The 17,143-nt window shown below is 42.2% G+C and overlaps 1 protein-coding gene across 1 annotated transcript in view; it reads right to left on the reverse strand.

Annotated features, from left to right (window-relative positions):
- Positions 1-17,143, reverse strand: part of CDH23 (cadherin related 23) — a 1,152,220-nt gene that overhangs the window by 292,193 nt on the left and 842,884 nt on the right. The window contains exon 28 of the mRNA XM_078641088.1: positions 9,677-9,854. Coding sequence (XP_078497214.1) covers positions 9,677-9,854 — 178 coding nt within the window. The remainder of the gene's footprint in view (positions 1-9,676; positions 9,855-17,143) is intronic.

The raw sequence follows: 17,143 nt of genomic DNA on the forward strand, positions 1-17,143 counted from the left end.
CGTTATCGGCTGTGCTAGATACTCGCACTGTCCCTCAGGCAGCCACGCGAGGGCTATATCCTCCAAGTAGTCTGAGAGCTCTTCCCCGGCTTTTCCCCCCCACCTTGAGAGATCTTTAGCTGGGTACTGCAGTCGTGGTGTAACTAGGGCCTTGGAAAAAATATATTTATGACAGTAAAATTAGACAGAACTTGATGCAACCCCTTTGTTTGTAGTTTGGGGTCACCCTTACAATGACTGCCTATTGTTTTCATTCCGCAAATGCTGACGTGGCAAGATCAATAAAACCACAATATGAACATTCGGACCATCACAGAACAATTTATGGCACACAAAACGTAGCCTTAAAATTGCACAATGCTATGTTTGGAATATTTTAGTATTATTATTATAAAATTAGTATTATTATTATAACATTGTTCTCTAGAGTCCGAGAAATTAAAGAGAAAATGAACAGAGGCTTAAATCGGTGAGATTAAAAAAAATGTTTTTGCTTTAATGAGTATTGGAGTAATTCATAGAGAGAAAAAAAGCCTTTAAAAGGAGAAGCGATGTAACACAATATTGAATAAACTTCAAAGGATGTTAGAAGTTTAGAAAGCACCAACTCTTCCATCCGGGCCCTGGATATCTCCAAATAACCTTTTTGTTTTATAATTAATTGGAAGATAATTGTAGAGGGTTTGCAATGCCGTTTTTTGCTTGCCCTTTGAAGCTCTCTGGTACTTTTGATCCAGTTTAGTTTTGGTGAACTGTGATCCGAAATTCAGCACTTCAAATCCCAGTCCGGGCCTCTGTTTCCCCTTAAAGACCCATTAACTAGCTTGGGCCTTGCCTGACCGCAGTAGTGCCCTGGAGCCTTCCTCACCTCCTTCTTGGGTTTGAGAAATGTGTTTTGAGGAGATCACATTACAAAAGGCGCTGCAGCATCTGATGGGATCCCTCTAACCCAAGGCCTGCTCCCAAGTGACAACATTCTCTCGCGAAAGAGACAGGCCAATTGGGTCCTGCATTTATCAACAGGTCCTGGACTGTGGGCAGGACAAGCTGCATACCCGGGTCCAGTCCGGCTTTGGAGCTTGTCCCATAAACAGACATAAGGCCTCATGACAAGGCCCTGCAGACTCAGTGCTGACATGGAGAAGGGGTTCTGGTATAAAACATAATCCCCATACAACGATACCATAAAGTCCAAACACTGCAAAGTGTGACACTCAGGAAGAAACAGTCTTTACTTCCAGACCTGCCAACTCTCCCTATTTCAGAGGAACAGCCTCCATTTTGATCAACACTCCCTTCGTTTTGCAAAATGTTAAGGTTGATGCCACCCATTCGACCTATCCATGTCTACACCCAAAAACAAAAATGCCAGACTCCAAAAGAAGTATACAAATATTTTAGAAATTCCAAATTTTCACATCAAATTACACTCTATGAATTTAAAAATGTCAAAATGTGGTTGACCTGTTTACTTACTGTGTCAGTGAAAAGAGATTAGTTTTAGGACACTAAAACCCTTCAGTTTGATTCTGCTGCAAACACATGTCCATGCTTCCATATCATGGGGTTGTGCTCTAGATAAATGAGCCAATAACTATCGGCTGTTGTGGGCTATTTGAACAAAAATATGACCATGTTTACATGCCTGTGGGTTTCTGCTAGGCATACAATAGATCTTCTTCCAGCTGTGAACTTACACAGGATACAGAGACGATCTTAGTCTATCTGTTTTTTTATTTAATTAATTTTTGTGGTGCTTTAACATAGTGCCAACATCACCCAACGATACAGGAGCACTTCATATTACCACCAGTTACTTCATACAAGCACACAGGTAACTAATCGCCTCCTTATTTAAACCTGCTTTCACAATTTTATTTTATGGTCGGTTTTATAAAGTGCCGACATCCCAAAGGTAAAGGAACGCTTTATATTACCACCAGTTACTGCACAATACATTGACTTTAAAAAAAAACCAAGTCATAGTACTTTTATACAGTTTCTTTAACTTATATTTTCCAATTGCTCACCAAGCTAAAATGTGGAAACTTGGAAAAAATATATATTATTAATCACATTGGCAAAACATGTTGCATTTGCCAATGCTTGTTGCCTTTTATGTTTTCCTATTCAGCTTAGATCTTTTTTCTTGGATTTTCCTTGTCTTCATTTTGAATCTGTTTTGCTCTTTTCTGCTTCCTAATTATAGGAGGAGTTTTGTGCCATGTTTTTATCACCAATGCTGCCTCCAGGATAAGCCACATTACATCGCAAGCTTTTTTTACACATGCCATTACAACATGGTCATTACAACAACCGTATTGTAACAACGTATGCCATTACTCCGCAAGTCAGAACAATGACTTGCTCTGGGGGGGCGCTAGATGTTGGAATAGTATAATTTACTATTCCAACTCCAGTCCTTGCAAAAGTAGGGAAGGTGTTGGATTTTAAATCCAGCACCTTCTGAACCCTAGAGCAAGTCGTTGTTCCTGGCTGGGGGGTCCGCAGCGGACGGAAAGACCGTCCGCCGCTTTTCCACCCCGGTCGCCTTGCGACCGGGCGGAAAAGGGTTCTCTATGGTGGCAGTGTCTATCAGACACCGCCAGCCATATTTGGATGGGCATTTACCAGTGCCTTTCTGTGGCGGCAAAGGCATGCGGAGTCTACTTTGGGGGCCCATTGCAGGGCCCCCAAGGACTCTGGAGTGGTGGGGGGTGCACATGGGGGGTACCTATGGTACCCCCTGCATTTCAAAGCACAACGTGGCAGGCACCGCGCGGTGCCTGTCATGTTGTGCTTTGAAATGCACAACATGTATTTTTAACATTGCGGCGGGCAGTGCATTCAGCATCGCCCACCGCAATGTTAAAAATACAGGATGCGCCCGCCACTGTGGCGGGCGCATCCTAATTTCCCTCACGGGACCCCCTGCCCTTATGGCGGGCGGTCCCTTTCCACGATGGGATGGCGGGCGGGCAAAGTCCACCCGCCATCCTAATGGGGGCCTATGAGTTATGAAGAACAGTGAATCTCCATAATTTGTTAAGTAAAGCCTGACCAGCACCTGGAACTTATTGTTGAAAAGGGCAAAGAATTAAAAATCTATGAATTAAAATGGATTACAAATGGATTAAACAAGATTAAACAAGAAAGATTTCATCTGAACTTTGTTGATGGTCAATTAACTTTTTCCGGCTGGGCATCCTGGGCTTGGAGAACCGGACAAGGCTCCAACTTCTACACATATATTCATGCACATGGACGGAGCCCGTTCCAGGTTAGCATGCTCAAACAACACCACAGAGTATCTTAAAACATTGTTTGTCCTGTCTCCACACAAAGGCTGCATGCCCCCTGTAGTTAATCTGGAGCCAGGGCCAGGAAGGCAGGGCAACTGTTCACTACAAAGACAGGCCTCTAGAAGCTTATCCCCACTTCAAAGGCACAACTCGGTATAAATACTAGACCTCATACACCACTACTTCAGTACACTTCTGGACCTGTGGATACTCTGTCAGTAAGAAGGACTGCTGTGCTGCAGAATGGCCTGCCATTTTGCTGGACTGCTGCTGGGAAGGAACTGTTGCCCTGCTGTGCAGGCCTGCTCCCCTCTTGCCTCAGTGAGTAGGACTGGACCTGCATCTCTTGAACCCAGAATCCATTGTGACTCCAAAGGCAAGTTGGCTGGCCTCCTGATCTGAAACATCAGGGACACAACAGGCTTCCAACAGCCTTGCACCAAGCCCTGGATCTGCCATCTGTAAGTCTACCCTTCCAATTGTGCCACTCCCAGTTCTGGATTCTAGGAAGTTGGTTTAAGGTTCTCTGCCACCCTCTGTCGATCCAGTGGAATGGATGCATCTCCTCTACTACACAATGCAACCCCGAGCAGAACTGATGCATCGCGACTGCTGTGTAGATTGGACCAGTTGCAAAGACCCACATCGCCGCTGCAGCCCATCGGAACCGTAACTGTGCGACGCATCCTCGATGCAGGCCATGGCATCCCTCATCAACGGCAGCCTTGCCAGAGTCCACATTGCAGCCTTGCAGCTCTTCGGAACCGACGCATTGCCTGACTACAAGGGGCATCCTCGACGCCAGACTTTGTATTGCAAGCCCTGAGGACGGGAACCTCGATGACGATTGTGGACCTTGCATCGCAGCATTGCTGCATCTCAGAACCGACACATCGCCTCGGCTGTGCAATGCATCATCTACGCAGATCCTCGCAACACTCTGCAAACCAGGATTTACAGTGCTTTGTTCAGCAAGCCTAACTGGGTCCCTGTAGTCAGTTCACACTCCATCACGGTGAGGCTGAACTTGTGACTTTGTCCTGGTCTGGTAAGACCAGACATCAATTCATTTGGCTCTTTGTGCTTCTGGGGCCTATTTTTACTAACAACATTTTTTATTGCGCATCTCCGGTTCTAATAATTGTTTTTTTGTCATTTTGGCATTGTTTTATTCAATAAAATAAGTACTATTTTTCTAACCTGGTGTGGGATCCTTTTTGAATGGTGTTTAAACGTTATTACTGTTTGAAGTGTTGCACAAATGCTTTGTACATTGCCTTCGAGTTAAGCATGACTGCTACCAGAAGGTTGAGCTTAGTTTAATGTAGGGTTGGCTTGTGCCTCGACCTGACAAGGATTGTGGTTGCTACTTGACCAAGGCTCACATCCCAGTCAGATGAGATCAGAACAAGCTTTATTCGACACAAAGGTTAAAAACATAGCATCTCACACATGGATATTTTGTAAGAAAATTCCATTAATATCAGAAATTACACTTAAACCAGTGCCTCACAGATTAAAATTCATCGCAGAGTTTCAAATACACATACTCGTATAAAATTTAAATCAAAATGGTTTGTCTAACTTTCACAGTGCTTTTTAGAAAACAAACAATTGAGTTAGTAAAACATTCATTACCTAGAAATTGCAAAAATAAGAACGCTGGTCTGCATTGGGTCCATCCCCCTGGTCTTAAAATTGATAGGATCCATCTCCTTCTTTGCTTTTTTTTTTTACTGAATAAAACCACGTGAATAAACGATTGCTGGGACTGATTATCGCATGGGCAACTGCATAACTTATTCGAACAGTTGTTTGTTTCAGGAAAGCTTATCATGCGATGAAAAATTCCAAATCTGAAACAAGTCAGTAGGAATCTCTCATACCCACCTAAAGTGTACTATATATATATGACTGTATAGTGTAGGTGGTTACAATTAGTTGGTGCAATTGTAATGACGGTTTGCTTGCTTCTAGAGTGAATCTATTTGCCTCCAGGTGTGTCATAAAGATTATTTTGAACTCCGTCCTGGAGACAGAATTTTTGGATTCAGGAAAGTTATAGTAGTCTGGGTAACTGAGATCACACATGAAGTTTTTTATATATTTTAACATCTTCCGTGCTCGGTGGCGCTGTGCTCATGACGAGCTGAGCTCGTCATGACCACCGTGGTGCTCACACACTGGGATAATTCCCCTGCTGTGCTGAGCATTCCACGGAAATGGGTGTGGTCATGACAAGCTCAGCTCGTCATGAGAAACAGCACAACCGTGCAGCGTGACGAGCCGAGCTCGTCACAAGCACCGTGGCGCAGGGCGCGGCCCCCTTCTCTCCAGCGCTGCGGAGGAATTAGCCCCGCGGCAAAGTGGTTAACCAGGGGATCTTGGTGGCCTAATCCAGCTTCATGCTATCGCTAATAATATCACAGTTGAGACCCGTTCTATGGGAGGTCCAGATCCTGTGCCATAGGAGAGAATGATGAACTTTAATAATGTCAGATGTACGAAACACCCAGTTCAGTGTGGCAATTAAAAATGAAAGTGCTACCCGGGACCACCAGAAGAAACTTTAAAAAGGGGTTTTAAACCTTCTGGATAAGCTGGGTATCTTGAAGTCCCCACCCACCACCCCATAGATAGCTATACTGACACATTTTGCTTGATAGATTTGCAGGAGCAGAGCTGGTGGCCCTATGCCCAATTTCTTTGTGAAATTGGCCAGTGCTGCTGTGGATTTCATAAAAAGCAAACTCCTGCTCTTGACAGCCTGATACCAAGCCCCCTGGGAATCAAATAAAAGACCTAAGTATGAGAAAGTCTTGGTTGATTCCACCCTACTATCCCTATAAGCATACTACTACATTTTGAACTACCCTTCCCACACTTCATTATGTAGGTTTTTGAAGCATTTAGTCTCAAACCCAGATTATCCATATGCGCATTGTAGGTAAGAAGTGTCTTTTGAAGACCTAGTTGTGTACAGGCCATTAGCACTGCATCGTCCACATGCAAAACGGTGGCTATAGGGCGATTATTTATTTGTGACGTATCCTGGGTCTTCTCCACCATTGCTTATTCCAGGCCGTTTGTGTACATTGTAAATAAAAACAGTGCCAGGACACAGCCCTATCTAATCCCCCTTTCCACGATGAACAATGCAGTGCTTTCCCCCCTGGTTCCATAGCGAACCCTAACTGTCGCCCCTCTAAACAGCTGCCTCAAAAACTCGATCAGTGGGGGGTCCACCCCCATATCTGTTAAAACGACCCAGAGTTTACTGTGTATAACACAGTCAAAAGTAGCTGTAAGGTCAACAAATGCTAAAAACAGTCTCCCTTTTTGGCCTGCATGTATTTCCCTATCAGGATGCTAAGATTAAGGCCTAGCTCCATGGTGCCCAACCCCAGCTAAAAACCATATTGTACATCTGACAGAATGATTTTGTCTTCTGCCCAATCTTGGAGCCGGTTTAAGACGATCCACCCTTCTACCTTTACCACAGAGTCCAGTAAGAAGATTTGACGGTAGCATGCTGGATGGTGCTGGTCGCCCTTCTTAAATATGGGTACTATAACTGACTCGGACAAGGTCTTAATAAAACCTGCCGAGCAACATGCGTGCAGTACCTGTGTTAGTCGAGGAGCCCAAAGGGTCAAGTTTAATTTAAAATGGTCAATTAGTACACCATCTGGGCCAGGACCCTTGTCACCCTTACTTACCTTGATTGCACTAATAACTTCGTCAATAGTGAAATGGAGATCAATGGGAGATATTTCAAGGGTAATAGTTCCGAAGTTGACTACAAAGGGAGTTTGCACTGTCCTAGCCGGGTGTTGATTATAGACTTTTGAAAAGAATTCCACCCATTGGCTTTCATCTATGGCGAGCTCTATCGATGGTTGGTTGGAAACTGTAAAGAAAGGAGCATTAACAGCATGCCAAAATGTGGCACTGTCTTTATTCAGTGAGGATTCATAGAGTGTAGCCCAAGCATTCTCTTTAGTTCCTTTTTGCGTTTTTTAGGGCCTGGTTGTACTCCCTCCTACACTCCCTTATTTCGTCTCTGTCCTTTTCTGGTTTGTGAAGAACAGACTTTAGTTTGGTATACGCTTTTGTGCATTTTGTATCAAATCAGCCCTGGCTATATGTACGCTCTCCTTTGATCTCCACCCTAAGAGTGTTTTGTATTTCATGTGTAAGGTGAGCAAAAGCTTCTTCTTTTTTTGTCCTCATATCACCATTGTATGCAAATAACAACCTGCCAGCCGTTCTGTACCTCCCCAGGCTTTTGCGACATTTCAATAGCCCTGCGCACGTGCCCTTCCAGCACCCTAGATACACAAACCACGCAGGTATAATCAGTGGACAGATAGAGTTAGATTTTAGGTTCTTGTAATATCATTCCAGTTCTGGAAAGCCTCCCAAATCTTAAATTATGTATTGATCTCCAAATCAGTATCCATTCTACAAATTCATTTTACAGCCTGTAGCCATTCTATCCCAAAGGGGGGAGGGGGGGCAGCTCAATCCATTTTTTGCAGATTTCTCGCCTCGCAAGGAGAACTAGATAAAAGACCAGGGCCTACTTATAATTAGTAAGGGGCAACTTATCTTCTACTCACAACATTATTAAAAGTAAGCTTACTTTTATATTAGTACACACAATTTAATTTATGGTCTTTTCCACTATAGACTAGTACTCCTTTAATGAAGGGCATTCGTAGAACATGTGCCTGTCATCTGCGCTCAATACACCACATCTGCAGCATATTGGGGGAGCATCTGTTACAAACTTTGCTAATTTATGTGGTGTCCAATAGAGCCTATTAGCGTTAAAGAAGTGATTTCTTTTTAAGTTCGACGGTTTGACTACTTTATATAGCAGCTTAAACGAAAGATGCCACAGCTTTTGTAGCTCAGAAGTCTGCATCGCTTCATCCCATATCTAATAAGGTGCTTTGATTTTTTTCTCCTCAGATGTCAGGAATGTCTGATACAATCCACGTACTTCCTTCTTCATTACGATTTCGTTTTGCAGTTTTTTTTCAATCTCTCAACAGCCTACCGTCTCGTGCGTATTCGCAACCCTCGAAAACGACAGCTGAAGATACTTAAACCTTGAAAGGGGCCCCCCTGTCTTGGTCCAAAGTATTTCCCATGGGACTACCTCATTCATCCCCATCAGCTCCCCCCAAGACTCTATTCCTGCCCTCCTAAGTGGTATGCTCAATTGGTCTTGCAGGTATTCCAGCATGCCCAGTGAATCCCAAATGTGTGCCCTTCCTGAGTAATATCCAATATCTAATATGTTCCTAATTCTAATCCACAAAATTAGTGCTGCCTTCAACGTCTTTAATTTTACTTTTTTAAAGAATTTCTTTGCCCCAAATTTAAACAAAAACCCTTTCCCAAGGTGAGCAAAAGCTTCAAGAATATTGGCATGGGGACTTGACTCCTCTAGACAAGTTGAAAGTGAATGATAGCACTTGGTCACAATGTTCTTAGTGAACTCTACTGGTTCGATTTTAGACCAGTGCAGTGAATAGTCATTTATTCTTACCAGAGATAAATTCTGGGCCCAGGGTACTTGGCTACTTTGAAAATTTTGCATGCTATTTGGGAGCACTAAACTTAAGCTCAATGTTATAATTTTAAAAAACGTGACGCTTATCGACTAGGTAAAGTAACGTAATCAATTGTTAGTTTAAAACACCTCCTGTTAAACGTATGCTCAAAGTGAACTGGGGGAGCACAAACTATTGATGAAGCCCATATCATGAGAGAATAGAATCTTATTTAAAAAGACTTCAGAGATTGAATGAGATAAATGGGGATAAGGGTCATTTTCATCAGATAATAAACCACAGTGATCGTCCCCACCTGAAGGGCATAGCCCGATAATAAAATCTCCGCCCCAGACACTAATCACATTTTGCTCCCTGTCTCTCTGCAGTTTGGTCAGGTCGCTATTTAGTTTCCTTAATACTTCCATTATCTGGTCCTTCGGTGCATTGTTATAAAATTAATCAGGGCCAAGATATGATGTTTACCTACTTGGATGGATATAATTTGATAGTAGATTTCTGTTATCAACATAGTTATCTTGGTTACATTTATCTGATTGGAGACGTAAGTGCATAGACCCCCCTTAGCTCTCCCATATGTTGAAGATATTGTGGCGGTATGATATGTCTAAAAACCATTTATATGGATTTCATCTGTTGCTCAAGTTTCTTGGAAAGAAAGAGTTTTGAATTTCCAAATAAACTCGAGCCATACTGGGTTTGTCAGTTTGGTACGCAAGCCCACTATATTCGTATAGTAAGCTAAAATTATCATTTTGATCACACAGCTGGCAGAAAAGGGTTGCTTACCCACGCCAGGTCCCTGGATGTCGTAAGTAAGTATACCATTGTCACCCTCGTCCAGGTCCACCGCTGTCATTACAATGACAGATGTTCCCGAAGGCTCATTCTCAAAGACACTTGTAGTAAACTGGCTTCTGGAGAATTGAGGCCTGTAGTCATTAACATCCAGAACTGAGATCAGCACCTGATGCAAAAAAAGCACAAACACAGAAGATAATAAAATGTTAATTTGACAATCATATTTAGAGTTATAACTTATGAGCAACGAGATTTATGCTTGTTAGGCAAAAATGAGCGCATCAATTTCATTTTACATTTAGCCTGTACTGCTGTACTCTATGCGACCTGAATAGGCGGTTGCTTGATCTTAATGTGTGAATGACCCTAACTACATACAACAGCAGTTCTTAATCTTTTGACTTCTGAGGAGTCACTGAATCATAGCTGGAAGCCAAGCACAGCCACTCAACGTAATTTCTATGATTTGAACCTAAAAACAACACACAAAAATTGAGAAAAAAGTTTACAGCAAACAAAAAATGCAGAAATTATGAAATATTGATTTTATTCACAAACCAAAAATATACATTGAAACTAAATCAATTAATGGTTAGGTTGGAGCTTTTCAAAATGTGGTTTTATTTCTAAAAGACGAGGCGATATACTAGTCTAACATATCACATTTCGACGGGTTTCCTCCTAGTGCATGCTGTTCTTCCATCAGAGCATACCAGTGCTTCAAATGAGTCCGCCATTCATCTATTTCAGATTCTGAATGCTGTATTGGTGCTGCTTCCAGGAATCAAGATAAGGATGAATACTGAGCCCCGATTCACAAAATGGCGTCTGTACTCGTGGAGGAAGGCTCATAGTCATGGCAGAGGCCCCGCTGTCACCACAACTGCAGGGCCTCTGCCATGCCTGCGGGGCCTTTGCCATTACTGCGGGGCCTCTGCCATTACTGCGGGGCCTCTGCCATTACTGCGGGCCTCTGCATGACTGTGGGGCCTCTGTCATAACTGCGGGGACTCTGCCATGCCTGCGGGGCCTTTGCCATTACTGCGGGGACTCTGCCATTACTGGGCGGCCTCTGCATGACTGCGGGGCCTCTGTCATAACTGCGGGGCCTCTGTCATTACTGCGGGGCCTCTGCCATTACTGCAGGGCCTCTGCCATTACTGTGGGGCCTCCGCCACAAGTATAGAGGTCTATTGTGAATTGTAGTAAATACTATCTTCACTGTTCCTCTCTGGCTAGACAATACTATTATACTCATGACATCATAGAATGCCAAGGAGCCTCTCTAGCTATCTGTACCTTTCTATTCCCTATTGAGGCAGTTGGTCATCTGAGGTTGAGCTACCAACAGCGAGCTCCTGGTGGGGTCTATCTATAGTTTACCTTATAACTTAACTTATCTGTCTAACCCGGAAGGAACCTACAATAAAGGATCTTAACTACTAAGTGGACTTAGCATCATTCATTTATTACAACTTGGCGACGATTTTTAAAAGGAGGAACCTACGCGTGATCTAGAGATAAAGACTTAAGGAACTATAGGAAAGAACTCAAGAATTCAAGACTTTCAAGGACACTTCATTTCACAATTAAGGTAACGCCCCGCCGACCCCACCAGTGTCCAAATCCATCTGGACAGCCTACGCCGAGGGCGTGTGTTTCAGCTTAAAGTCTGCTGTCAGTTTACGAGTGAAGTATTCTTCTGCACCAAAGAGTTGTGTCTACTGTTTGTCTACTAGACGTGATCATCTGTCTGCAAACAACCCTCAAACTGAGTTTTGTGTGCTCTGCGAAGTTTTATAACAGCCTCTGCCTGCTCAACTCGTTTCTGCCTAGTGTGGTAATACGAGCATTCACTCGAGAGACAATTTTGTATGAGTCAAGTGGTTTATAATGAACTCTGCGAATCCCGCTTCATACACTTTCTGTCTTCTGCGCAGATCGGATTAAAAGCTTTGCAGTACTCTATAAGTAAAGGCAGCACACGAACCCTACTCTTTGCAATTTAGATAGAAAATTGCAGATGTGAGCATTCTATGTCCGGCATTGTTCTTGTTAGCACATTTAAAGAAGCACTACAATATTGTGACAGGATTTGAAGAGTAAACGGCCTCAACTTTCGACGCATTTCCGAACTCATTTACTCACCGTCCTGGATGCCTTTGTCCGTTGGTCGACGGTAGGCCACAAGCGATCTTCTCACCTTCCTGCCGGCCGTCCTTCTGATGACATCTATAGAATGCTTCGAAGAGTTGGTGAGGCAAGATTCTCTTCATGCTCTTCGCTCCTGTGACGCCTGTGTCAATTTTCATAGGAGACACATTCCTCACGCACCTTACGTCACTACGACAAACGTAGCGGCCATGTTGTATTTTGTTTAGCTGCCATGACAACAGCTTGCTCTGTGCGCTTCCTAGTTGCTGTTCGGCGCGTCCATAAGCAGCTGTTCAGTTCTTCGTTGGAGTACTCGACTGCCAACGTTTCTTGTAGTATTTGTATACAACGTGCCTCAACACACAGACGACATATGAGTCAATATTAATAAGATTTGTGACAATATGCGTGAACAGTCATCACTATTAAGAAATCGATCTTCTCATCGCGTGGGAACATTCAGCTATGACTGCGCACATCTGTGTACAGATCCCGGGTGAGATGTCGCTCACCGGAGCCAATATCATTTATTTAATTATTTGTGTTGCAGTTATTTCATCTTTGCATTTGAGTTAACACTGTTTTTTTTCAGGAATGTGGTGTGAGTTTTTAACATAGCAAATCTATTGTGCTCATTTGAAAAGTCTATATTCTGCGTTAGGGATGTAGTTTGGTGTTTTTGGGTAATCAATGCCCATCCATGTTGTCAGGGTTGTTACCCTGAGGTGCCTCTCTAGGGAAGATGTTTTTGTGAGGGTAGTCCATGCCCATGTTATAGTGTATGTTCATCCATATAGTCAGGGTTAGTATCCTGAATTGTACCCTATCTAAAAGAGATAAATTTTTTTGTGTGAATAGTCCATGCCCCACATACTTGGTATTTGCGGGTGGTACATGCTCCATCCCTTGTCCCAGGGTTATAGTCTTTATTCTACGCTGTAACCTCTCAAGGGGACATTAGTGTCTGTGGTAGTCCATGCCCATAGTTGGTTGTTCAGGCATGTTAATGGGTAGTCAACGCCCATAGTATGTTCCATAAGTATTTATGGCTAGTACATGCCCCTTTTTCCCACAGATGTTTTGTTTACTCTGCGGTGTACCCTTTTTCAGGCGAGGTTATGTGTTCTTTTTGGGTAGTCAACACCCATAGTATATTTTATAAGTATTAATGGCTACTCCATGCCATTGTTCCCAGAGATATTTAGTCTACTCTGCGGTGTACCCTTTTTCAGGGGAGGTTATGTGTTCTTTTTGGGTAGTCAACGCCCATAGTATATTTTATAAGTATTAATGGCTACTCCATGCCATTGTTCCCAGAGATATTTAGTCTGCTCTGCGGTATACCCTTTTCAAGGGAAACTTTGTGGGGGGGTTTTTGGGTAGTCAACACCCAAGCTGTTCTGCAACATACCCTTTTCAGGAGAGGTTCAACGTCTCCTATTATTAGTAAAGATTGTTTGTACACTGTATTTTGTCTGAGTGTACCTGCTTGTAGCTACTGGCCAGGGCTTCATTTAAGTGAGATTTTCAGTTGTATTTTATCATACATTTAGTGTCGGCGTATATCCTTCAAGGGTAATGTTAAGGGTAGTTTTAGTTTTGTTGCAAAACCTCACTCTTTTATTAAGGAGAGGGGATGTGGAATATTATGTCATAATGCTGATGTCATAATGCTGATTCTTTGTTCTTTTCTCAAATAATAATACCTCATGTTAAGGTCATCTTTTGTTGTACACTACTACTTTTGGTTATTCTAAAATGTGTACTTCCTTGCTGTCTGAGACACATTAGGTATTGTTGCTGATCATTCCTTTGTTCTGCTATTAATCCATAAAGAGAGAGGATGTGTAGTAAATACTATCTTCACTGTTCCTCTCTGGCTAGACAATACTATTATACTTATGACATCATAGAATGCCAAGGAGCCTCTCTAGCTATCTGTACCTTTCTATTCCCTATTAAGGCAGTTGGTCATCTGAGGTTGAGCTACCAACAGCGAGCTCCTGGTGGGGTCTATCTATAGTTTACCTTATAACTTAACTTATCTGTCTAACCTGGAAGGAACCTACAATAAAGGATCTTAACTACTAAGTGGACTTAGCATCATTCATTTATTACATGAATCATGCCCTACATTTTTAGCCTCCAGTTTGAAATATCTTCACAGTTACAAAGCATTTGAAGTTTTTCAATGTTGCTTTTTAATGTATACATACTTTAATAATCTTAACTTGCTAATATGATTTAATATTCTAACCAGCTGTGAACCCCCATACAAGACCCCATGTTAAGAAACGTTGACTTGTAACATGTCCCAAAGATTACTGTGAAACATCTGACAAGGGTTTTTATAAATGTTTATCAGGCTGAGTTTGCTAACCATCCGCAGGGCTGGGAAGAATCTAAAAATAAATTCCACAGTCAATTAAATTGTTTTCATTTCAAGTAGAGACGTTCAATAGAAGCATAATTTCCAGGACATGCGTCCAGGGACTGAAGTTTAAAAATACTTAATACTTAATTTAACTTTCCACAATTCACTGAGATATTTTGTAAACGGATCTTCCAAATGTATAAATACTTTTTGGAAAATGTTGGAATATTTTTTAAATATTTTCTACATTTTAAAGTCAATTAGAAGACTAGGGTATTGCAGGCAGTATGTGTGGGCTAAGAATGTCAGTGCACTTTTTTCAGAGAGTTTAAATAAATATAGTCCCTCATTGTGAGTGGCTCAGTGGGTGATTTTTAATGGGGCTGATAAAAAACCACTCTCATGAGATGTTCTCACTTAAATACGTAATAACATGCAGAGTTTGGTGCTTATAGGGCTGGGCGTAGTTTGCGAAGTACTGCTTTGTGAAGCTATGCGAAGTGCACTTCGCACTATGCGAGCTTCGCGTAGCACTATGCGAACTGCGTAGTAGCATGTTCGCACTGTGCAAGATGTCGTTTTCAATGATTGCACAGTGCGGACAAGCATCCGGCACTGTGCAATCATTGTAAACGGCATCTTGCACAGTGCAAGCTGTAGTTTTCTGCCGCTCGAGGAGATTCTTCCTCGAGCTGCAGCTTTCTCAACGCGGACTGGTAGTTTCTCATTGAGAGCTGTCGCGAGCATATGCGAACACTCACTATGAGAAAATAGCGCTCCCCGCGTTGAGAATCTCGCAGGGAGGTTTATTTTCCACACTCGCGATCGGCAACTTGATGTTGCTGATCGCGAACGAGGAAAAAGTCTCGCCAGGATGTCATTTTGCTTGCTCGCGGTCGGCAACTTGTTGTTGAGGACCGCAAGCAAGCAAAAATTGACCGCTGCACTATGCTACGCTAGGCATGTTCGCACTGTGCTACGTGCAGCTCGCGTTGTGGGAAGTTACGCAAACTTCGCAAACTATGCAAGCGTAGCGTTGTGCTTCGCCCAGGCCTACTTATCACAGCAACATCCGCATGTGCAGGTTAATCCTGGGCATTTCCCTAGTACATTTCCCCTTGTTTGACCTGCCTAAATTTTTCTTGGGAAAACTGAGGGGGGCGGTCAGTAATTATGATTAACCAGCTATTCTGATCCATCAACAAACGTGTATTTTCACAGGCGTGGGAAAGGAATGGGCAGTTTACAATTACAATAATGACTAGAGAGTCATATGCCTTATATTGTATTGTATTGGTTCATTTGTAGTGCACTATTTCTTCTTTCAGTAGCACAGTTATGTTTGGTTTATTTATCTAAAATGTTCGATGGCAGGAAAATTGATTGTGTGGTCCTTGAATGTGATATATTTTTAAAATCATTCCATGCAGGACATTGTCTCTTTTCTACCCTGAAATGTCATTCCTTAGGAATAATGAAAGTAGATGTCTGGGAGTAAAATCTAGAACAGCAGGAATATGCATATTCAGGAAAATTAGAAAGAGCTAGGGTCTCTCGGATTTAAGAAATATAGAACACTTTCATGAAGGCAGAAGGAAAGAACAGTAACTCAGGACCTGCTCCTTCGTTCTTGAGCAGTCAAGGCAGCTACCTGCAAGTGCTTCATCACATCCTCATATGTGCAAGGTACCAGTCTGACTACGGTCTTAACCATGACCTGAATACAGCTCACCCGACTGATATTCATCTGGCTTTGGGAAAATAAGAGGGGATTGGAGCTTGAACTCCTGCTCAAAACATTTGTCTCTGGTGCAACACAATGTTGTCCACTCTTTGTACGTCATATATATGTCACCAGAAGGTTCACAGAGACATATACAATGAGTGTGTACTTTGCACATATTTCTTACATGACACAATGATTAAAGAAAAACTTAGCTGACAGTACTTTTAAAGAGTGCATTGCTTGTAGAACTTCAGAATTTACTCACCAGTATGTGGTTACTATGTTAAGTGAAATATTTTCTGATGTTGGATTAAGAACTCATCTTTAATATATAGAAGTATATAATATAGATGACCTAGAGTCGATCATTTGATGTATATTTAATAACTGATTGGCCTTACCAGCTAAAAATATAAGAATTCTAAACCCATTATCACGTTATTCTGCTGTACAGCTAATACATAACTAGTAACATTTATTGATTTGACTATTAGTTCAAAAACATTTTCACACTTGTAGAATGTTATTTCAATTAAAACGACCAAAGTTATGCGATATATGCATTAATGTTGCATGTATGTACATTCAAACATAGTTTTAAGACATACTTACCTTTGAGTAATTTGATAATTCATTGAATACCTTATTCAATATGAACTAAATATACTAAAGACATAGACATAGCCTGAGAAGCAGACCTTGGCAAAAGCACATGGAAAACATGAGCACTATGAAAGGACTATATTTTCCTGACCTGGGTATGAGAAGATGTAATTCCCATGTCTAGTGTGGGACAATTGGTAAATTTTGCAGTCTGCAAATATGTGAACAAACATGAGCAATAGACTTTCTATGATGGTGTGACTAAAGGGGTGTCATATGTGGACTTTGTGGATTATAATATACAGACATCCCCAGAACTCTGCAGATTTCTCCTCTGAACCTATCAGATCACTCCCTGGAGACTTTTTGAGGACTTCTTTGCTGAACTCCTCTTTCTGATGATTCTATGTAGAACTTCTCCTTGCACCCCTTGCAGACCCTTTCCACGATTCCCCACTCCTCCTTGAGCGAACTTTGAAGGGTTTAGACTTCTAGGCTTCATTTGGATTCTGCCCTAAGTATGGCTTAGAGTGACACTTATTTCTGCCCCATTAAAGACTCTTGATTGAGCTTCTGAGATGCAAACACTTGTTCTACC

Source organism: Lissotriton helveticus, chromosome 5_1 (genome assembly GCF_964261635.1).
Source record: "Lissotriton helveticus chromosome 5_1, aLisHel1.1, whole genome shotgun sequence".
NCBI lineage: Eukaryota > Metazoa > Chordata > Amphibia > Caudata > Salamandridae > Lissotriton > Lissotriton helveticus.